Consider the following 24195-nt stretch of genomic DNA (forward strand, 5'->3'; position numbering starts at 1 on the left):
CCCCATTAAGGCAGTTGGCCTCCATTACCAAGCGGATTGCTAATATTGCTTGTTTAGCATTTTCTGAGGGTAATAGGCCCATTGATTTTTGGCTCTGCTCTTTGCTTTATTTACACAGAAGGGCTCTGGTGCCTGGGGAGTGAAATGTATCAACGCTCGTTAAAGAGAAATTGACTCATAGATAGAGGAGCGGATGGATGTGGAGGTGGGGAGGTGTGAGCAGGGATAAGGAGGGAGGAGGATGCAAGGGGTGTACAGCATGGGACTGAGCTGCAAGAGGACAGCTAATCAATTGCAAATTAGCAGGGCTGAGAGAGAAATAAAGCAAGTGAAGGATGAGGAGGGGAGGAGGAGGGAGCGGAAGGTGGTGAAAGAAGGAAGTATTAAGGCTTTTTGATACTGCAGGATGACAGTGTTTTCAACAAAGTCTGACAACTCATTTCACTGCGGTGGATGAGGAGCCATTTGCTTCATTTGGGGGGTTTTGGTCACATAATGTTGAATCCACTTTCTAAAATGCATTTAGAACAAAAAGCACATCAAACCTTTAAATTGCAGTAATATTTTGCACAACTTCCATATAAAACATGTCGATCTTCAGATTTTATGTTTTACTTCAAATTTCACTTCCGTATTCTGTGTAAAAGGGGCTTAACTAACACTGGTTTCATTTAATTCACACATAAAAGCAAATGACTGTGAAATTTTATAATAATCTCAGAATTATTCAGAGGAAATTGTGGAGTAAAAATCTTTTGTTTTCACCAAAGCACTTTGCAAGTATTGCTCAGAAAAACTGCTAACACCATAATTCACATGTAACTGTTGCTCTGACCTCTTTCTTATGCATGGATCACAAGTTTAGTGTTTCTTTTAATTATTGAAATGCCACAAAATTAACTGGAGAGGAAATAATCTCATGTTGCAAATCATAGCTTGCAAGGTGGGAAAAAAAAACTCAGCCCTATTAAAAACTAAGTGAATCCTAAAGCATTCGTTTTATACTTTGAGCTGTTTATAGCCTGTCTGTAGAGAAGCCTTTGTTGTTCCTCTCTGTCCTTCCCTACCTATTGAGCTGGGTCTTTCAAACATCCACTCACACACACATAGTCACAGGAGAATAGAGCCTTTATACGGTGGGGTCCATTAGGTGTATTAGCTGGTGGTGAAAAGTGGTGCTGATGTGCTGCTTACAAAGCTCCACGTGGGAGATGGACATTTGATCTTCTCTGACCCAATCTGACTCCAGGGCACTTGCCTGATCTAATTTCTTTAAGAGTTAAACTGTGAGCATGTGAGCTATTTTTTGGGCAACATCTTTGGTGATAATTGATTATTGCTGTGCTGCACAAGCTCACCAAGCTGTACTGTAGGTGATCAGGTAAATAATAAAAGCTTATTCAGAGCTCAGTAGTTTTCCTGGTGTGCTTTCAAGCAGTTATTATTTGTTGCATGTTGTTGATCTGATCACAAGGGGTAAACTGTAAGATAAGAAGTTAGATGCACATCCCCTCTCTAAGCTACTGCTCTGATTTTTCTTTTTTTTTTTTTTTTTTTTTTTACTGGAGGAGCATTTCTCCAGCGACTCGCATGCAGGGTCAAAGATAAATTCAGTGCACATGATCTCATCTCAGAGGTTTCTGGGCTTTATGTGACCACAGACTCCTCTAATCTAACAATAAGCTGCATGGATCGACCTGGTTTGAGTCCTAACCTTAGAGGACTCTCTGGCCGGTCGTTTCCTATTATTTTTTTACTGTCAAGACAGCGATGGGTCCAGGTCGGAGTTGAAGCCTGCTCGATGGAGGAACAAATTCTCCAGGTTTGCACAAATCACACGATGCGTTTTGAGGAAAAAGGAGCCTCTTTTTTTCTGCCTTGGTCTCTATAGTGTGAACAGACGTGTTGGCCAAACAGGCTGACAACTTTGCACCCTGGCCAACAGTCACGATTGTTTGCCATTGATGTAAAATGTCACCTAAAATTGGTTGTGTTGCCTTGTGGAAAAGAATCTCCATTTCCTTTTCTGCTTTAGTGCTTTTGTTTCCACTTCTGAACCAACATTTCAAGGTCAGCTCTTCAAAATGAATTGATTGGAGGTTCAGGTTGTAGAATTGTTAGTGGAGATCTGTATTTTTACTGTGACTGATCTAGTAGCTTTAATCCATTTTTGTAAACCATATCAGTTTTAGTATTGCATTTTGTGGTTTTGCGGTACCTCACAGTATATTAGCTGCAACCAGCAATTGGCATTATCAGTTAGTCTGTTGAATATTTGATTGATTTACCAGTTTATCATTTGGTTCATAAAATATCAAAACATTGTAAAAAACCTGAAGGTATTTAGTTTAATATCACAGAGGACTAAAATCCCTCAAACATTTAATTGTCTTTTCAGTGACTAATTGGATAATCGACCGTTCATTTGAGATGTAAATTAAGCTTTACTTCAAAACCAGCCATTACAAAATCAATATAGTTTTGTTATTTGTTTTGAATAAATATAGTTAGCAGTTCATTTCACTGCGATATAGGGATTAATTTACTGTAAGAGCAGGCTCTTAAAGCAGACTCAGTTAGCAGACACTTGTTTGAGTTGTGTAAACCATCACAGTGAGGGTAACACTTGCATCAGATTTTTTTTTTATGTTATAGGTTGGTGATCATATAGTTTAAGTGAAATGTAAATTTAAAAGTCAAAACGCCAATGAAAAGTAATAAGAAGTGAATGATAGAGAGCGGGGTAAACACACACCAAACTCAAGGTATAGGTCAAGGCAACACGCTCCATTAAAAAAGATGATCAGCTTTTATAATTTATTTTATGACTGAAGTTTGAGCCATGGTTGAAATGTTGGTTATATTAATGCAGTAAATTATGGAAGCTTAGTCTGTGGTTATCTTTATTTTGATGCAGCATCTCACCTAATCCTCACTATCATAGCAGTCTGCAGTCCGTTCACTGTCACCTTGAATCTGTTTCCTTAAGACAGATCAGAGGAAGCAGGTTTTTTTTTTATTCATTCATTTCTTATGCTGCAGCTAGGGTTGGCGTTCTCCTTATGGAGGAGTACCAACTCATTGCCCAGCTGCAGCATACTGAGTCTCCTTTCCCCTCAGCTAAGGTGCCTTGAGCAAGGCACTTAAACTCCAACCAACCATTACACTGGCTTTTCTCAAAGGCTAATATGGCAGCTCCCTGGTGTGTCTGAATGGGAGGCTGAAAAAGGGCATGTGTGCAGAGCAAGTCTTCCCTGGATAAACGTTAAATATAAAATAGAAATGTCAGTGTTTTAGGTTGTCTGTGGGAGGGCGTGCGACTGCAGCTCTGCAGTAATCACAGGTAAGTTGATCCGCAGCCCATCTGCTTGACACTAAATGTCTCCCCACCTCTGCTAATAACTTGATGTTCAGACATCCTGTGGCTTACAAAAATATTCAGCTTTACATTCACCAAGTCTTAAAAGCTTAGTGCAACACTTGGGACTATTCAAGAAAAAAACATAATGAGACAGCCCTTAGATGTCAGATGTTTTAGGGTATTTTTTGACATAATACAGTTTATGAGGTAATTGTTGGTAAATGAAAAAGCATGAACATTGGCTCATTGTGCTCAGAGGAACCTCTTTAAGTACACTGCCCTTCAAATAATGGTGTTTGTCTTGAGAGTGAATAAGACTTAGTTTGAAGTTGTGCTTCTGTGCTTTTGCTTGGTTTTCCATCTTTGTGTTGTTTGGCTGAACATGGCCGCCTCACCTCTTTTCTGCAGCATTTGTTAACTGGCAAAGCCTTCATCCGAGCTGGTTCTTCCAGTGCAGTAAAGATGAAGTCACTGTGTAAAAGTCAACTTTCAGCCCTGGACTGCTGGTTTGTAACACAGAAGAACTCCAGATTATTAGATATATAAGAATAAACTTCATTTATAGCAGTGTTTGTGTTTAAAATGCAGTTGGAAGTGCTTTTTTAATAAATAATGTTTGCTTTGCAGTCGGTGTAAACTCAATAATAAATTTATTATTGCTGCTTGTTCTTTAAAACTAATATCAGAACCTCTGAACTTCTGGTGAATATTGTTTTGAAGTGTTCTATTTAAAATCTGGTGTCTTGCTCTCCAGTGCAGTGATGACGCAAGTAGTTGATTAATTGATTAGTCTGTTGATATAAATGTATTAACTGTTTTGACAGTGAATCTTTTTTTTTTTTTAGCCAAAATACCAAATCACCTCTCAAATGTGAAGCTTTGCTGCTGTTCTCTGTTGTTGTTTTGACAATGCTAAATACTAAGGGAATATTTTTAGGCTTCATACTGCAGATTGGGCAAAAGATGGCATTTAAAAATAACTCGTGTTGAATCTTTGGACAAGACACAGATTGGCAAAGACCATGCATCTCATACAGCGCATGGTGGTGCACAGAATTTCCATTATGTGTTTTGTGTGTGTCTGTGTGTGTGCTTTGACTAGCACCACACTGATATCCTGGTCAGTTCATAGTGACAGTTTATTGACAGATCAACAGACCCAGTTCATAAAAAAAAGTGACTGAGTGAAATTCTCCAGACTGTAAACACCAGCTGTAATGATGAAGAACACAATGGTTTGTATCTAATGTGATTTAAACACTTGATCGACTTTGTTGTGTCATTTGATCTTGGAAACTTGGGTGAAGAGAGAAGCAGAGCTGTCAAGTGATCGCCACCTGGTGGTGAGTTGGATCAGATGGTGGGGGAGGCTACAGGATACGTATACCTGGGAAACACAAACGTGTAGTGAGGGTGTGCTGGGAACACCTGGCTGAGGCCCGTGTCCTTGAGGTTTTCAATTCACACCTCTGGAAGAATTTCTCTCACATCCCAGGGGAGGCTGGGGACATGGAATCCAAATGGGGCATGTTCAAGTCCTCCATTGTACAAGCAGTGTGGCCAGAAGGTCGATGGTGCCTGTCACGGCAGCTACCTGAGAACCCACCGGTGAAGGAAGCAGGCTGAAGGAGGCTTTCCAGGCTTGGTCGGCCCAGGGGTCTTCTGAAGCAGCTTATAGGTACCGGCAGGCCAAAAGGGCTGCAGCTCAGAGGGTTGCAGATGCAAAAACTAAAGCTTCAAAAAGCTCCTCGGTGGCAAGGCGCTAGTAGTGAATGACATTTGCCCTGAGCTGCCGAAGGCTCTGCACAAAGTTGGTCTGTCTTGGTTGATGCCTCAGGCACTGTCCCTGTCCTCCATGAGGACAGTTGTGCTCCTCCATGAGGAGGACAGGGACAGGGACAGTGCCTGAGGACTGGTAGACTGGGGTGGCGGTTCCCATTTTTAAAAAGGGGGACCACAGTGTGTGCTCCATTTATCAGGGTATCACACAACTCAGCCTCCCTGGGAAAACCTATGCCAAGGTGCTTGAAAGGAGGCTTTGACTGTCGAACCTGCCTTTGGAGGTTTTCCAAGCACATCCCACTGGTAGGATAGAGACCCCGGGGCACGCTGGAGAGATTCTATATCATCTGGCCTTGGAACGCCTCAGAATCCTGCCAGAGAAGCTGGAAGACATTGCCAGGGAGAGGGATGTCTGGACTACCTTGCTTAAACCTGCTGCCACTGCAACCCAATAACAGATAAGTGGAAGAAAATGGACGGCAGAATGGGTGGCGAATAATCACTTGTACACACATGACGACCATGCACTCAGTTGTGCATGGCACGTGGAGAATACAGGAAGACCAGGAACATTTGCACTGTATGTGCTTCTGACTGTGCACACAGCTGTTGTGCTAGTTGACATGAGCACCAACATCAAGCAAGAAGAGTTCAGTGAACATCCAGTATGTTTTGGAGTCAGTTTAAAACATTGAGGGGAAAACATGTTTTATTTAGCTTTCAGATGATTTTATGAATAACAATGTTTGTATATTGGGGGGATATGAGCGATAAAATCCTTGAGTTGCTCCAGAGTAGTAATTTAAAAAGCATCAAATAGTTTATTTTTGCTGTCACTAATAAAGCCTGAATCTCGAGGATATACTATAAAATGACCCATGACAACTAAAGATTACTGGTAACAGTTTCCACATTTACATAATATTTATCCCAGTCAACCACGAATGAAAAGACTGTTATGCAGCTGTATGCATTTAGTCTTACAAATAAATAAGGTGGTGTTCAACCCTGTGTGCCTGTTAATGTGTTTTTGTGCAAGTCTGTGTATTTTTTCTGTGTTTGTGTTTAGATTTGAGTTGCACTACTAGCACTCCCTGTGGGACAGTGGATCAGGCAGTTCCCTGCTTAAAAAAAAAACCCTACCTGATGCGGAGAGAGAGAGAGGCAGAGTGCTGTATAATCTCTAAAAGCCAACCCTTGAGGGTCAGTGAAAACATCAGATGAATACAGAGAAGTCTGGGGAGGTGTGTATCTGCTTGTGTCTATGTGCACATGGTTGTGTTTGCCTACGATCCTGCTGCAGTGTTGCTTGTGCTTCTGTCTGAAGGGTTTGTGTATGTGTCCGCTGGTTTGCTCTCGCGGCCTCTGGGGCCATCTGTTACCACTGATACCAGAGCAAAGTTCACCTCTGTCAAGGTTATATACATGAAGCAAGTCCTTGACAGGGTTCTCAGTTAATAATTATGTTTTCAATTGGCTCTTAATTAATTAAAGCTGATTAAGTCGTCAAAAACCTTACGTGTGTCTTATGTTTTCCTGTTTAAGAAGACTTCTCTCTCTGTGGTTCTCTAAATTGTGAAGAGGGCCAAACCCCGGGTTTATAGTCACAAACTGCCCATCAGGCTGATGTGGATTGATGACAGCAGCTTTGAGTGACCATAAATCAGCTCTAACTGTCATGGAGGTGTTTTCAAAATCTTGCTGACAAAAATGTCTAACGGTTAAATTTACAAGTCACAGATCTTGTCGTTCTTGCTCTTGTTCTTTACTGTGCTCATTGTACTGACTAAAGGGGAGCTCCACTGCTTTTCCTCTGAAGACTTTAACATCTGGGGTGTGTAGTTAGAAAGAAGTGAGCTCATTTCTGCTTGAGGCTGCATTAGCCTCTACTAGCATAACATCAAAATCTTTGATGAAAGCAGACTGTGGTCACGCTACATCGTGGGTAATGTAGGTGCCATGTTGGACAAGAAAGAAGAATTCATGGAATAAAAAGTCGGCATCCCTGGTTCTGCTGCTTAGATTTGAATCTTTCTTTAAACCTCAGTTTGTTTGCACTCACCTGCCAGAAGCAATTTACTCATCTTGTTCTCTGTTTCTGGCTTTTGTTGGACAGACTGATTATTAGTTTTACTTCCTTTTCTGTCATAAATGCAGGCTTTTTAAAATGCTTCCAAATAGGCAGTTGGATCAAAACAGCTCAAGATAATAAAAAAAAAAAAAAATAGTAATGTCAAATAAAATTTGTCATGGGAATCAACTGACATGGCTTTTGTGATGCTTTTGCCACTTATTGTGTATCTACACATAGAGGGCCTGAGGTCAAAGATGTAATGCTCTACATCAAGAATGAGAGAGCTGCTTGAAATTGTAATAAGTAGTATCCTTCCTCCCCAGGCATTTGTAGCCGTGTGTGTATAGTATATGCAGTATCTCTGTATTTCTTTGTGTGGGACAGATATAGATCCCCTTGGCAGCTTCAAATACTAGTATTAATTGTAGTGACAACAGCAATTATGTAGTCTGCATGCCGGCTGTAGCCTACTCTGTGTAATTATAAAGTGGATTGTGTACTAGTGTAATGGGAAATGTGTGTGAAAAGAATTATATGTGTTTGTCTGTGGAGTTGTCACTGAATGTGTGGAGTAGAGGGGCCAGTTTAAAACCTGAAATCATGCTAAAAATCGCCTTTAACATGGTTTTATTTTCATCCAGACCTGTGTGATTTAAGAAGAGGTTTCTGTGCACAGCAGAAAAAAATGTAGGATTATAAACATTTAAAAAATGTTTGTGTGGACAGTTCTTGAGGAAATAAAAAGCTTGTTGTGCTATGTGGTTTTTGTACTGGATTTCACAAAGATCATCTTTACATGAAACCGTGTTGGTGCTGCTTTGTTTTGTATTTTTCTATTATTTTTGCTTTTTTTTTCACATGAACTGTTATTATGTTAAAATAATGTGGGCAGGTTCTTTAATTTCACACACATTAAACTCTTGATTTGCATTTGTAGGTTGTGTGAAGACAATGGCACCTTTTTGTCCGTTGGTGAAATTGAAGATGACTGTGTTTTGTCCGCCCACCTCTCTGTCTTGCAGGCGGAGATCGTCAAACGGTTGAATGCAATCTGCGCCCAAGTCATCCCCTTCCTCTCCCAAGAGGTAAGACTCAAGCATGCCTGTCACTGTGAGTTAAGACAGAAGTGGGTGAGAGAGGGAAAGGAAAGAAGACGGATAGGAACTACAGAAGGAGGAGTAGAAGTGTGTGGTGGATTGTTAGGTAAAACAGTCAGATACAGCTTGCACACACACACACACACACACACACACACACACACACAAACACGGATTATCCTGGGCTAATCCTCCCTGCTTGGGATAGGCAGATATTCTTTGAACTTATTAAATGTCTCCCACTAACATATGCAGGAGTGTGTGTGTGAGAACATGTTTGGGTTTGTGTTTATTTTGTGTGTCCACCTGTGTGCACATATTGTGTTAAAAAAAAAAACTGAAAATTGTATGCATACAGTAGTAGGGGTGAGAAGAGTGTTTTATACATTATGGTCATTAAGAAATCTTTAGGGGTGTGTGTGTGTGCGTGCGTGCGTGCGTGCGTGCGCGTGCTGAGGGGTGGGAACAGCAGGAAGGAGTGAGTGAGTGTGGACTCCAAAGCTCTCCTTCAGATTAGCCATGGATTAGGAGGGTTTAGGGTGGATTAGGAATAATGGCATTAAACTGTGGCGCTGCTGCACAGCCCTGAGGCCTGCAGAGAGGGGAGGCAGGGAGAGGAAGCAGCTTTTACTGCTTTGTCTTGATACACAGCCTCACATAGTGGGTGTGCATATGAAAGGTAACACAGTCATATTATTATTGTGCAGTAAATCATGTGTTTGTGAGAACTCTTTTTATTTTTGTAATTTTCTGATGCAGTTTTCTTTTCACAGTATGTTAATTTTTTTGACAGCAGCATTGATGTTGCTAATGGGATGACGTGTCAGTCAACCTGCTGCACTGAGCAATAATTGCTAAGAATTACCTTGTGTGTATATCACCAGATGAGTATACAATAATTGTTCATGTATAGATGGATTTGGGTTTTATGCCTGTATACATTATATACTAGTAGTAACAAAGTTGTGTCCTTATCCCAGAGGATCAAAGACTGACAAATAACCTAAGTTGGCACTGAATCCTGTGTCATAGTCTTGTTATGCTCATATGTCTTGATTTAAATCATGATTACTAAATGACAAAGATTCTGTGGGGGATGAGTGAGGTTTGGTGTGTGTGTGTGTGAGTGTGAGAGAGAGGCAGTGGCTGGGCAGCACAAATGACCCTCCTTTTCCTTAGGCTACCTATTATATAATGTCTTTTGTCTTTTTTTCAAGGAAAAAGGTTTTTATAGTGTTGCTAATCCCGTCTGTAGCCAGTGATTAAAGGATGAAATGATCATCTCCCTACATGTGGATTTCTAAATGTTTTGTAGTGATTTCTGGGATCTGGTATTCGTGGTCCTGCTTTCCTTTGCTGAGTGACTTAAAGAAAATCATTCACTTCAGAAAAAAACAGCAAAATAGATGGACAACATTATGTCCAAGCAGTCTCTCCTGTTTTCTGCAGTTGTGTTGATGCGTCCTCTCCTTCTGCAGCTGCAGACAATTGTTTTAATAAATCCAGACAACTAACAACAATTTTTATCACAGTGTTATTAGTTTTAGTGTACAGTTATTTCCTTCTACTCAAAGATGGAATAAATTGGCCTGTGCAAAGTTTATTTATTGTTTTACACTTCTCCTTAATGTCTGTTTGGTCCATTAGGAACAAACATTGCATTACCCTGTATGTATATATGTGGATGAACCTGAAATATTTTACAGCAGATGTTTGTTTTTGCATTAAGTGTCATGATACAGTGTAGCAGATAAAACCAGTATGATAAAATGAAAATCATTTGTACTGGCTGAAATGACAAAGTTAATTGTCAGTTGTTGAATTTGGGCAAAACACTTTTTGTATTGTCCACCTCTGGTCTATAATTATTAGAAGTATCGATGATAATGATACAAACGCTGTTTGCCGACAGTGATCAGAGAGAATGATCTTTTTCATGTGTGCGCCTCACGTTCGGGCAGGTTAGATCCAGTCTGTAGAGGTGTAGCTGAACCCAGTGGTCAGGTTCATTTCCACACCTGATAAGCCCTTTCATCTCTGGCCTGCTTTGATGTTTTGCACTCCTGGATGAATCTTCCAGCTCGCTCTCATCATCCGGATCTGTCTTTCTCTCTGTACCCTTTGGATGACTTTGCCCTGTGAGCTTTCTGCTTCTCTGAGTATCTGTTTCCCTTTATTCTCTAGAAATCTCTTTCTCTGTGTTGAGGTTTTTGCAGCTACACCATCTTAATGGATGGAAAATGTTTTAACTATCCCAAAAGTGAAATATCATCTCTAGCATGGACACCATAATTACATATGCATTCAGTGGTTTACTCTGTTAGCTTGCAGAGACTCTTACATGCATCAGGATGTTTGGCCACTTGTAATTCAGTATATCTTGGATCCAGTAGCATACATGGATCTTGAGTCACCCCTTTGTTTTTTAACATTCTGCTCTCAAAATAAGGAATAAACTGGCCTGTGCAAAACTGCTCATTTTCTCTATCCGATGAGTTTTAATGAACACTCTGCTAGCATCAAATTATGAAGAACACTTGTTTTCCAAATACAGAGCAAACAGCAGTGATGACTCACAGGTGTCTCAGATCCTTGTTTGATGGCTTTGAAACTGGATTTGGTCAGAGCCTTGGGTTTTGATAGCACGGTGGATGTTTTTGTCCAACTGGTGAGGAAAAAAGGCCCAGTACAGCTCCCTCTGTTACTGCACATGACTGGGTTTAATGAGATGAATGGTAGTTCATCAGGCTCCATGATGCTTTGCTCAGTGATAGTGGTTGTCAAGCTGTGTAAAGTTTCATTGTGTGACCTGGTGAAGCTGCCAGTTATTGTGGTTATGATTCATGTTTGATAGAAAAGGGACATCAAACAGATGTGAAGTAGAAGGTGATTCACAGGTCTGCACAGTCTTTTTTTTGATATATTGCCATTATTGAACTTTGGAAGAAGAATAAATCTGTGATAATGATTAGCGGTTCCTGCCCTTTGCTGTTTGTTCATAGATGTCATCATTTTGTGATCTCTCTTAAAAATCCAGATGTCTGAATTCAACACTGTCTTAGCTGCTGTTTCAGTGACTCGCTCCCTCTGATTGTTTCTGTCTCTCAGCATCAGCAGCAGGTGGTGCAGGCGGTGGAGAGGGCCAAGCAGGTCACCATGGCTGAACTCAACGCCATCATAGGAGTGAGTGTATTGCATGCACACACACTGTGAACTAGAAGATGTGCAGAGCATCCTTTTCTAGCAGAGATCAATGTTGAAAAAAGGGACATTAATATAAAAAGAGTACAATGAAAGTGGAGCTAAGCACCAAGTACAAATGCTGAGGGATGTGCAGAATGGGCCAGTTGGTTGCAAGCTCTTAAAGAGACATGAATAGATCAAGTGCATCTACAACAAGGGAAACGAGGGAGGGTTCAGTCATCCAGTTCAATAAATTGGCCCAAATATTTCAACACTGAGCCTTTTTGTCAGAATATCGACTTGGAATATATTTTGATCAGAATTTTTTAACAGCCAAATTTAGAGGAAGCTCATCAAATATATTCATTTATGTTTATTTAAGAAAAAGTAATTTTGGCTGAAAATGTTTTAATCCTTAATCAAAAAGAAAAAACTTCCATAAACTGCCTTGCTTACTATTGCTATAATTATTTATTTATTTACAGTATTTCAGTCTGCTCAGACCTTCATCAGGAGCACACTGAAATGTTGTACGTAAAGACATATAACACATGTAAAACAGCACTGTGTGTACATTTTTCATGACACTAGATGCTTCAGGTGCCATGTGGTGCTGCTAATGGGAGGTTTTTCTTTCCTTGCTTCTGTTTTCTACTTCTCTGTCTTCTTTTCGATTGAGTGCTTCAAGTCAAATGTAGTGTTAGTTAATCAGTGTTTCTGTGTGTGTTGCAGCAGCAACAGCTCCAGGCCCAGCACCTCTCCCACGGTCACGCCATCCCTGTGCCGCTCACACCCCACCCAGCAGGCCTCCAGCCCCCACTGCCCCCCGGGGCCGGTACTGCCAGCCTGCTGGCACTCTCCACTGCCCTGGGTCACCAGCTGCCACTCAAAGATGAGAGGAAACACCACGATAACAACAGCGAGCACCTGAGAGGTCAGGCCTGCTCAGTTTGTGTGTACTGTACAGATGTTTACAGTATGTCTGTGTGTAGCTTTTCTATGCAAGTGTCTACGGTGTTACACAGTCACAGCTCTTCTTCATCTTACAGCTTTATTTAATATGAATATTTGCAGGGATTAATTTCTATTGAACTCTGGTCACAGTTAAATCCTGATATAATGCAAACAAGTAGCTAATTCTTACTAAACTATAGATCATGCTACTTTGTTAATGAACAAATCCATGGTTGAAATTTGTTTTATGTCACACATTCTACATTGTATAAAACAAGCATTATTTACATTTGCAGAGCACAGTGGATACCAGGCTGTTTAATTGTGAAGCTTTAAAGTAGAGTACAATAAGAACCCTATACAACACATCAGTATTTAATACAAATTCTAGTAATGTGTGCTCTTATTTTACTCACAAGCACATGGTAAATATGTTTAACAGACATAAATGCAGAAGCATTAATCTTTTGCTCAGTTAATGATCAAAAACCAATTTTACATGCCTAGAAAATTCAGTCAAAGCTATGAATTATATCGTCATTTATAACAGTTAATACTCTGAATGAAAAGCAGTTACATCAATTAAAAACTGATTTGTCATTATGCCATTTTAATTGGCCTAATAGGGAGCAGTAGACAACCACCGTGATGCCTCTTTTCTCTTGTACACACAGAACGCCTCTAATTCTTCTACAAGCCGACTTTGAGCTCAAGCATTTAATTACCGTACATAGACACTGTGTGAGTGAGCACGTGTTTGTGTGTATGTGATGGAAACAGTCTATGCCAGCTCTTGATTACTCTGTTGCAGCATGTCTCTGAGGGTTTTTAGAGAGCAGTAGAGTAGTTAACCTTGCCCTGTAGCTGCAGTAAAGCTGCTAACTCAAGTAATACCCACTGTGATTAGTAGAACAATCAATAGCAATGCGATTCTAGATTTAGATGTCTACTCTTTGAATGTCTTTACACATATACTGATGCAAGTGTTTACTACCATTTTGACTCCCAGGGCTCCTTAATTTACAGTTCCATAAAATCTTTTGGACAAGATACTGATGTGTACATATGTTCAGATAAACAGCTGAACATGTGTACATAGTATGTATGTTTGGGATAGTGAGTATGATCTAAACAGGCTCTTAAAGTGCACAATCTGCTGAGAATGGAGCACTGTAGCAAACTTTTAGTTCTTGAATTTATTACTGAAATTAATTTTGTTGGACTCCTTGTGTTGCTGTTTTGTTAAGAAGGGTCATTATCAGAAATAGACATGTACCCTCTGGCAGGTTTCAGCAGCCTTTAACTAAATTCCTTTCAGCAGAATCGACTAAACATATCATTTACAACCTTTTAAACTTTTATGTAAAACAGCAGCTGCTACACTCAGTGTCTTTCTGCTAACAGGATGTTATTGACTTCACTGATGGGTCACAGTGGCCAATCTAATTCTACATATTTTCTGTGTTGCACAAAATTCTACCTCATTAATATGCTGTAGGCTAAATGACAAATGCTAATTAGTATTGATTAAAAATAAGCAGAGAAATGCTAAGTTTTCTTTTAGTCTTGCATTAAAGAAGTAGTCCACCAATTTAGTGTTTAGCATCACAACAGACAGATAAACAAAAAGCATCAATACTACAAAACTAGTCTTTTTAGTTCTAAGCATTCTTCTTATGTTATCCACTATTTATCTACTATGAGTATGCCTGTGTATCTTTGCACATGTTCTTTGGGCATTAAATGCTTTAATCATTTTTTTTTTCTCTTGCCCTCCGCCTTCACAGACAGAGACTCGGTCAAGGTAAGTCCTTCTTTGTTTCTTCTGTTTACAAAAAGACATTTAATTTTGCTCACTCAATTTCAGGTGTCTCTTTTTGTCAGGTGACGCACAGTTAAATTGGAAATTGAGTTTGCACACATTAGGCAGCAATTACTTCTCCTGCCATCAACGTTCCCCACCAGATTTCTTTATTAATTTTTATTCTTGACACACCTGCTTGCACTTGGTATCTAATATTAGATTTTATAAGCAACATGAAGTGAATGAACAGAGACAGGCATATAACACGTGCTTTTAAAAATGTGTCATGGAAGAAAAAGTAAACACAAAATCATCCATCCATTATCTACATCGCTTACAGTGTAGAAGGTTGCGGGGCGTGGAGCCAAACCCAGTGGTCCCAGAGGTGGGGTGCACCCTGGACAGGTCACCAGTCTGTCACAGGGCTAATACATACAGTATGGTAGACACTAACAACTGTTCACGCTCACTGGCAATTTAAGGCGCTTTTCCATTGCCTGGTACTGGCTCAACTCTACTCGCTTTTGGTACCGGTGCTTGGTTTTCACTGCAGATGGTCCCCTCTCAGTGTAGCTGGTTGTCATAGCAACACCGCATTATGCCGCCTTCACGCCGTCAGCGACCGACACAGTTACAGTGGAGGACATCGAAGGTATGCTGTTGTGGATTCTCGGTATGTGGCTGTTTTTAGCTAGTACAGTAACTCCAGTAACGTAGCGGTTAACGTAAATAATGGTGCTTTTAAAAAATGGCACTTTCTTTGTTCCAGGACATCTCGCACGTTGATGACACGATTTCTCTGACCAATCACTAGCCTGCAGTTTTACACGTTACCGTTTGGTATCACCTCTTCTCGCTTGGAACCTCGACAGAGATGATACCAAAAATAGTACCAGGTATTACCCGCAGTATTTGACTGATGACAAAAGAAAGTTGAGCCAATACCAGGTGGTAGAAAAGGGGCTTTAGAGTCATCAGTTTATCTGACCTGCATGTCTTTGGACTGTGGGAGGAAGCCACAGAGAAAACACAGACTCTACAGAGACCCCGTTCAGCCACAGGGTTCAAACCCTTAGTCACCTTGTTACGGGCTGGCAGTGCTAACCACTGCACCATCACTGTATTTTATTTGCCTTAATGAAATGTTGAAGTTATTACCATCAGTGTATCTATGTATGTCTGTTTGGGTAGAAGTCATAATTAGGAAAATGCTTTTTTAAAGGGGTTTTAATGTCAAAACAGAGGTTTTAAATAATCTTGATACATGAAATTTGATGTTGATATAGTTCATAACATTATTTTTATGTAATATAAGATGAACTTTACTATAAATCTCTAAGACCATTAATACAGTATCTTCTGATACAATAATCATGTATGTATTTGTACTAGCACTGTACAGAAAATCAAGTGTTTAAAATATGTGAAAATGACAAATAAGACAAAAGACATGGGTGAAAGAGAAACACCAGGATGAGCAAAGGAAAAAACATAAGTCTGGCTAGTGAAGGAAGCAGGAAGCAGAAAGAGGTGGCGTGGTAGATCAGCGTTCCATCCAGCGCTTGTTGTAATTAGTCCCTTAAGCGGAGCTTTTTTCCCAAGGCAAACATTTGGTTTGTTGAATACTCAATAAGCAGATTAGCATTTCTTTATTCCAGCAGCCCAAGCTCATACTCTCTTGCACACATACACACAGACATGTGTGCTAGAATTTAGGGGGTTGTGTGTGTTCTCTGTTGTTTTTGAGTAGGTGGAGACAGGAGGAATATTTAATTTGTTATCTCCTACCCCCCATATAGTAGGTCCTCCTCCACACACACACACACACAGAAATGTAGGCACCATGATGGGAGTGATTAGCAGTATGCATATCTTGCATGTGTGCCAGTGTGTGTGTGTGTGTGTGTGAGGTTGTCAGAAATCACTGGTAAAGATGGAGAGATCAGAATGATGAATGCCTTTCATTAGCACACACATAAATACACACACACACACACACACATCTGCTCTTTGACATGGCAGCCAACAGTCACTTCATGAAACCAATAAGCTCCTTGTCAGTGGTCTACAGTTGCCTTGGCAACAGTCTACAGGGTACAGTGTGTATGAATTGCATGAACATCTGTGCCTTAATGTCCTTGGCGTTAGCACCTCACACACTGATAATGGTATGTGGGTGTAGACGTACATGTGTGTCTGCATACTTATTGTTGCCAGTACAGGCAGTCATTTGTGTAGTTGGGGTGTGTTGAATGACTGCAGCTCCTCAGGTCTGTTGTTATTGGCGGTGGGAGTGAGTGTGTTTATCAAATGAAGCTAATTGTTGGTTCAGTTACTCTGTCAGTGCCATTGATTTTTGCTTCTGGGATTTGTGTGTGTGTGTGTGTGTGTGTGAGAGAGAGAGAGATAAAGTGTGTGTGTATTTGTAATGTTCCCTTCCAGACCACCATGTAATGAATTCCTTTAATTTGAAAGGACATGCATAGTCTAATATGCTCGCAAATAAGACAATGATTTATTTCTTTTTAAATGACCTTGAATATAATCACATGAGCGAATCACACTTTAACAAAGTCTCCATTATGATTTTGTACTGTATGTTTAGAATAAGGTGGGAAATGAGTCCCTAATGAGGCTGTTTTTTAGTTTAGATGGACATTTAGAATGAATCACCTGTTGAAGTAAACACACCTCTCACCTCAGCGTGATTGCTGCAGTGGCCCTCAGATTTATTCTTGTTTTTGTCCAGTTTCTTTTCACCGATAAACGGAGTTTACAGCCAGAGCCTGTTTCTCTTTCTTAATGGCAGGATGCTCTTTTGAAAAATTCTGTATACTGTGTGTAGCCCATGCTGTGTCCTTCCATGCTGTGTTGGCTGCAGAATAAGAAACAAAATGAGTTGAACAGAAGGATCAGAGGTGATGGATTAGACCAACTGTCTTGAACCCACAGTTAAAAAGGTTTTTTTTTGTTGTGAACAAAGCCAGGCATCATTCTTGTGGGTTTGTCAGTGAAAGAAGCTGAGAAACAAAAGGAATAAAATACAGGATATCCAAATGATGCACCCTGCTTTCTCCCAAATGGTAGTGAGAAGTAAAGTGTGATGTCTGGAGGGGAGGAAACAAACAGGGATGGTGCAAGAAAAGATGGAAGAACAGCTTTCAAATGCAGTTTTTATTAATTGAACAAGTAAGGTAAAGTATCATTTTAATCATTGATTTATTAGTATTAGTATTATTATTTATGCAGTCATGGGCTGACCCAGTGACATGGTTAATATGGTAATTCATCAGTCATTTCAGCAAGTGCCCCAAAACGACACACATTTGTGTTAGTGACAGCCCTCTAGTGGATATAGGAATTAAGGTGGGAGCAAAGGAGGAAGTAAGTTGCCTTTATTATTGAGTGACAAAGTTTATGTAGGAGAAGAAAACAGACATTACCTTTATTTCTGGCAAATTCTATTTGTTTCCCATTTCAAACCAATAATGAGCGTTGTTTCTTTTCGTAGCACCACCATGATCGTTTCATAACCTTAACCACTGGTTTATAATTGTAAACATGATGATGAAAGTTTTCTAACCTTATATTTTTAACCCAAACCACAATCGATGCCTAAGTTAATTGGCTCCTCATTGTAGAAACGTTTCCACTGAGGTATTCTAGAGCAAGGCCCTTAAATATTAACTGCTTCAAAGACTATACTGTGTAGCTTCCAGGTGTGGATGTGTGCAACTGTGTGAGTGTGAACAGGGTGAAATAGAGCACTGGGTTCAGTAATACTTGGCACAGATTAGTAAACCTTTTAAACAATGTGCTTAGAAGTGCCACAGTATTTATACATAATGGTGGTGATGGTGTATAATGTGGGAAAACATCCTGCGGGTTTAGATTAAGTTAATATTAATATTTTACTGAATTACACCCCTCTCATTTGCTCTTGAAGCCAAAAATCCAAGTTGACGTTAGCGGGCCTTAAATATGTCCTGCCCCAAAACATTATATTTATAAGTCTAGTCATCATCAACCTCCATATCATTTCCTGTTGCTACAGGGACACAAGGCAGTTGGATTGTTTGTAAATCGGTGGAGGTTATAGGTATCATTATCAAGACTTGCAGAATCAATTTGAAATGGGAGGCAAATGTAATTATGATGTACCACACCGCGATATTCTTCACAATCACAATGCTTGTACTGCCGGCAGAGCCTCCATTTGTCTCTGCAGCAAAATTAATTTGACTTGATGTTTTTGAAGGAGCTAATTTGCAGGCTAATTAATCTAATCAGTCTGGAGAGAGCAAGAGTGTGTGTGGTGGGTGGTGGGGGGTGGGGGGTGTTTCAACCTGCTCTGTCTCACCCAAGAAGAGACACACACCTGTACACACACCGACATCTCAGCATTGTTTGCACATATGGAGTACTAACATGTAAACAGACACAAGTGCTGCCCAGCCACTGCCTCTCTCTCACACTCACACACTCACACACTCACACACACACACCAAACCTCACTCCTCCCCCACAGAATCTTTGTCATCAACACTTGCAGCACGGCAAAGGGCAACGGAAAGGTTACAAGCGTGAGTTAGTGGAAAGGTCGAGTTAAAGGTCCTGCTTTATTTTTCTTCTCTCTGTCCGTCATCTGGTGGGGAAGGAGCGCCTCCCAATGAGAGAAAGATCAGTGGGGACAGGCTGAGCAAGATGGGAAATGTTTAGTTGACCTTATTTTGATCTTTGCTTCTCAAAGAGGATTAATCCTTCACTAATGGTATTTAAAGGATGCCATATTTGATTAGGAAAAGAGGGACATTAATGGACCCTCCCAAGCTTCAAAATAATGCTGTTGAGTTCATGATGGTGGAGTCACACTGTCCTGGATGCAGTGCTGCTTTGATATTGTGTGAGACAGTAAAAATGAAATGGTTTTGACAGGCCGAGGAGTTTTTGAAGTGATGTACAGCAGGAAATGGAATGGATCACAGTCACTCTGTCTGCCCAGTTCATGCTTGTCTGCCTTGTTGCACTGGTGACTGACTCCATAGAGCTAGGTTTGTCCTAGTTTAACTCCAAGTAGAAGTCTTGGCACATTCAAAGGATTTGTGGAATATAAGTTGTAGCTTGCATTTTTGTTTTTCACTCTATTCAGAGCATAAGGTCTTTATTCAGGTTTCTTTGCCATGTGGACTTAGTTCTACTTTGTTTTTGGCGGCCGTTTACAGTAAGCGGTCATCTGGGTTTTCATTTAGGGGAACTCAGTGGCACGTCCAAGCAATCTAATCTTTATCCGTTCATTTCCTCAATTTTTCTTTCTGTAGAGTTCCTTGTTATATATTTTTAGCCTGTAAACTAAGAGAAGGCTCACTATTGTTGTTTATTTGGTATTAAAGGATCAGTTCATCAAAATCACAAAAACAATATACAGTATGCTTGTATGTTGTATAAATCAATCAATCAAACTTTATTGCCAAGTATGATAAAATACAAGGTCAATGGCCCCGATGGGCACCAAATAAAACAGAAAAAATAAATAAATAAAAACAAGAAGACAAACAACTATCTGTGTCTAAATATGTACATATATACTATTGCAGATAGTTTTGGTTTTATTTTGAGATCGCCATCTCTACCTTTAACCCGGTACAGTGGAGGTGAATGGGATTTTGTGTTTGGCATTGACAGAATAAAAACCAGGAGGTTTTCTGTGTGCACAAGTGCACTTGTTGCTTTTTTGGCATAAAGTAGTTTAAGAACTGAGAGATAGCAACAGTTAGGATATATTTGAATGTGCAGTAGAATATGTGGTCATTTGTGGGGTGAACAGACAATCTTCTCAATTCAAGGACAATTTTTAGACGGGTTTCTTGACAGTCACTTCTTTGTTACGCTACTATTATTTGATGAGTTTTTTTGTTAGAACAAACAGATGTCTTTTTTTTAACCTTCATTAAGTATGCTTTTGTTGCATCTTCCAGAGCTCATCTGTGTCTCCATCGGCCAGTTTTCGGGCTGGAGAAAAACATAGGAGTTCAAGTGATTACTCCTCTGAGAGCAAGAAACAGAAGACGGATGATAAGGAGTTGACCTCCACACGCTATGTGAGTGAAGGTGTTAAAGTTAAACCTTTTCTGAGTTGAACAGAAGATTTACCATTCAAGTTCTGCTATTTTTAAGGAGAGGAAGAATGTTAGGGACTTTAGTGACCACATGGCCCCTTTACTGCTACTTCTTGTCAAAATAGTCAAAGCTTAAATATTCACCATTCAGAGATAAACACGGCTTTTTTATATGAAACCCACTTCAAAACAAAGAGTGCACGACAGACCATGCCCTATTTGAAGTTGGTAAACATAAGCCACATTCATTGCCATACTCAAAGTGACACATACAGAGAAAAACAAGACATGACAAAGGTTTTAACTGTGATTTGAACCAAGTATGTTGCTGTTTCTAACTCGAACCTCGATCAAATGAGCAGCCAAAGGAGCCGTTTTGGCCATGTTATTCTAAATAATGAAATGAAGAAAGAAAATACCAGTTGAAAATCAACATGATTAAAATAGTTTGTGGTCTTCTTTCATAGTGTTAATTAAATCCATGATTGTATGGTAACACAGTTTTATTACTGTATGTGTATTTTAATATTACAGTCATCATGTGTTGAACTGGATAAATGCATTGATTATCTGTGATGAATGCAATTTACAGTATAAACGTACTAGAAAATAATTTTTATTTAAACAGTGAAGAGCTAGCAAACTGATCATTTTAAAATGTTTTCACCAGACAAAGTATAAGTCAAAAATCTTCCTTCTTTATGTCCATGCCAGGAAAGTGATGGAGAGAAGAGTGATGACAACTTGGTAGTGGATGTCTCCAATGAGGTACTGGGGAGTTCACCAGCATGGCGTCTTTTCTGTTAGTGGATCAGAAAAATAAATCCATTTTTGCCTCTATACTCTCACACCACAGGATCCAGCATCTCCCCGTGGAAGCCCTGCCCACTCACCTCGGGAGAACGGATTGGACAAAAGTCGACTGTCGAAGAAGGATGCACCCTTGAGTCCTTCCTCTATTGCCTCCTCCAGCAGCACACCTTCATCCAAGTCAAAAGAGATTAATTTGGTGAGTCATTTGGGTAATTATAGCTGTCTGAACCTCTTTTTAATAATTTCTCAGGGTAGTTTTCTATTTCTAGCCTTTCAGAAAAATGTGAAGTGATCATTGAGGTAAGGTATAGAAGAGAATGACGGCTTGGTGTTATCAAAGTTGGAATTTGTTGGCCAGAAGATGATAAATTATAAATAAAATGTAAAAAAGAGCTACTGTAAATCTAGGTGAAAAGCCTGTATTATATTTTAAAGCATGTAACAACACTTTATACTTTATAGAGTTTTAAGAGTGATAACTGGAGTCAAATCATGAATAGTTTCTGATATTATTTTGATGTCTTTGGTTTGCTCTGAAGTTTGGAAATGGTTGTGTGCATCTTTTAGCTCCACAAAGAGATATTTGTTCCATTGTGTTTAGACTAGTCCTTAGTGATTAAGATTACCTTGCTTGTTGTTTGTGCTGTAGAATGAGAAGCCCACAACACCTGTGTCCAAGTCCAGCACCCCCCCTTCCCGCTCTGATGCCCCGACCCCCAGCAGCACCGCCACCCCGGGCCTCAGGTCTGCACCTGGTAAACCATCGGGTGTGGAGGCGCTTGGTAGGTGTTGCATCACATTGATTGTTTTGTGTAATTTTATAGAGGAAAAGCCATATATGTATGCAGGAGCATGGCATAACACACTTTGTTAGCTTAGAAACTGAGGATCTGTTAAACTGAACAGACTCATTATTGGACTAGTTGGTTCAAAATAAAGCTAAAATCCTTTTTTCAGCTTTGGTTAACCCACTCCAGGACCTGAATTTATGGGATCTCTGAGTTGAAGACATACTTACAATTGTGTAACTTTTAAGTATTTCCTTGTTATATCCAGTATCTATAGACTGAACAATAATGAAAGGCTCATATTTGTGAACCTACCACAACAAGAGTCAGTACACCCTTCAATAGTGTGATTTCATTCTTCAGATTTGATTCTCCTGGGCATGGATGACAGTCTTATACAAATCTGTGGAGAGATGTTCTGCCAGTCTTAACAGATGAATCTTTTCTGCTGCTCTTTGCTGGCGGCATCTTGTTGCTCTACCTTCTGCTTTAACATAATGCAGTGCCGTTCTATTGGGCTTAGTGATACGTCAGAAAGTTCCTCTCCTGCCAAGCTTCTTGAGACCAGGAGACATCTTTTCATCCAGTATTTGGGTGCATTCATTGTGCCATCTGTAAAGGTATCTGCTCTACACCTTTTGCACCCATGCAGTTCCACACCAACCCCCCCCAACCAGTTCCATGACTCACAGTCGGCACTATGCAGTCACTGTGGTTGTCCTGGCCAGATCTGCTCCAAACATGTTGGACCCCCCATCTGCTGCTGATATTCATTGGGCCTCTTTTTGTGTTCTTTGGCAAAGATTAATGATGCAGTACACCGTCCATAGAGGTTGACATACTGCAATGTGCTTCACATTGCCTGATCATTCCACAGTTGTGCTGCTGTAAATCCACAATATTTGTTAGTCAGATCAGTTCATTGTTGGTTTTGGTCTTTTCATGGAATCAGTTTACAGAAAAATAAAGGCTAAAGACAATCACAGGTGTACAGACTTTTGTTGCATTGAGACTGTACTTTGAGGCCTATATTAACACTGCAAAGACAAACAGGCTCTCTAACCTCACATATGTCACAACATGTGTAAGACAGTGTTGTGTTTTGTAGCTCCTGGTCTTCGTACACCACTGGCAGTGCCCTGCTCGTACCCCGGGCCGTTTGGTATGGTTCCTCACCCGGGTATGAACGGAGAACTGAGTGGAGTGGGAGCTGCCTACACTGGCCTACACAACATCTCCCCACAGATGAGCGCAGTGGCTGCTGCTGCAGTGGCAGCTTATGGACGCACACAAGTGGTACTCAAACACACACAAATACACATTCATACTGTATATGTAAGTAATAATGACTAAAACTCGGTCTCCAGAGTTTACTTTAAGGATTAGTGAACTAAATTCAACTGATAGTAACAATTTCCTGTGTATATATTGGCAAAATAAAATACAATACCAGTTGGTGATGTTTGTGTATTCTGATATAGTTTGTCAGTTGTTTCATTTGGGATTATTTTTATCACTGGATTTACAGCCAGTGATGCCACATGTGTGAAATGACTAACAAATGGAAAACATGTCCTGACTGTAGTATTACTTCATCAAGTACTGTCATCTTTAGTTGGATATCAGTCAGTAATGATTTAGTGAACTGCTATCAAAGTTAAAACAAAGCTAACTTTGGCTGAAAATGGAAAGGGTGTTGGATGTGTGGGTTATATATAAAACTGTTTCAACAGCATCCAACCACTATATTTCAGTTCACTGTATTTCATTTGTTGTAATCTGCAACTGTAATAATTTAAATGCTGCTGAAACAATGGTTGTTGACTTTGATGTCTAAAAACTTGGGCATCAACAATCTTTTAACACCAAATCAGTGCTTATAGACCGGCAGCTTTGTGGTTTGTAGCACCCTTTGTACAGAAACAGCTTCCTGGATATATCCAAACGTCACGCGTTAGTATTACCCTATGTCTTTTTATTCATTTTAAAATCTAAACGTGTAGCCTGCAATCAGACTGTCTCTTGGAAAACTGCTCTTCTGTGTGACAGACACACTGCTAATCACATCTGTTATAGGCTTTCAATTCTGCTTATTGTAGCAGTAGTGTATTGTGCTGCTGAACTACTTTTAAACTGCACGATCCCCTCATATTCTGTAGGTGGGATTTGATCCTCACCACCACATACGTGTACCTGGCCTTCCACCCAACCTGTCAGGCATTC

The 24195-nt window shown here is 40.1% G+C and overlaps 1 protein-coding gene across 2 annotated transcripts in view; it reads left to right on the forward strand.

The window, feature by feature from the left end:
* Nucleotides 1-24195, forward strand: part of LOC109956582 (transducin-like enhancer protein 4) — a 37231-nt gene that overhangs the window by 4717 nt on the left and 8319 nt on the right. The window contains exons 5-14 of one of the 2 annotated variants that reach the window (XM_020593823.1): nucleotides 8240-8302; nucleotides 11423-11497; nucleotides 12230-12431; nucleotides 14239-14255; nucleotides 20231-20353; nucleotides 21086-21139; nucleotides 21228-21380; nucleotides 21834-21966; nucleotides 23081-23268; nucleotides 24132-24195. The exon at nucleotides 24132-24195 is cut by the window's right edge and continues 13 nt beyond it. In XM_020593823.1, the coding sequence (XP_020449479.1) occupies nucleotides 8240-8302; nucleotides 11423-11497; nucleotides 12230-12431; nucleotides 14239-14255; nucleotides 20231-20353; nucleotides 21086-21139; nucleotides 21228-21380; nucleotides 21834-21966; nucleotides 23081-23268; nucleotides 24132-24195 (1072 nt within the window). The remainder of the gene's footprint in view (nucleotides 1-8239; nucleotides 8303-11422; nucleotides 11498-12229; nucleotides 12432-14238; nucleotides 14256-20230; nucleotides 20354-21085; nucleotides 21140-21227; nucleotides 21381-21833; nucleotides 21967-23080; nucleotides 23269-24131) is intronic. The other variant, XM_020593824.1, reaches the window with a different exon arrangement.

The sequence above is a fragment of the Monopterus albus genome, unplaced genomic scaffold, assembly GCF_001952655.1.
Source record: "Monopterus albus unplaced genomic scaffold, M_albus_1.0 scaffold20.1, whole genome shotgun sequence".
Taxonomy (NCBI): Eukaryota; Metazoa; Chordata; class Actinopteri; order Synbranchiformes; family Synbranchidae; genus Monopterus; species Monopterus albus.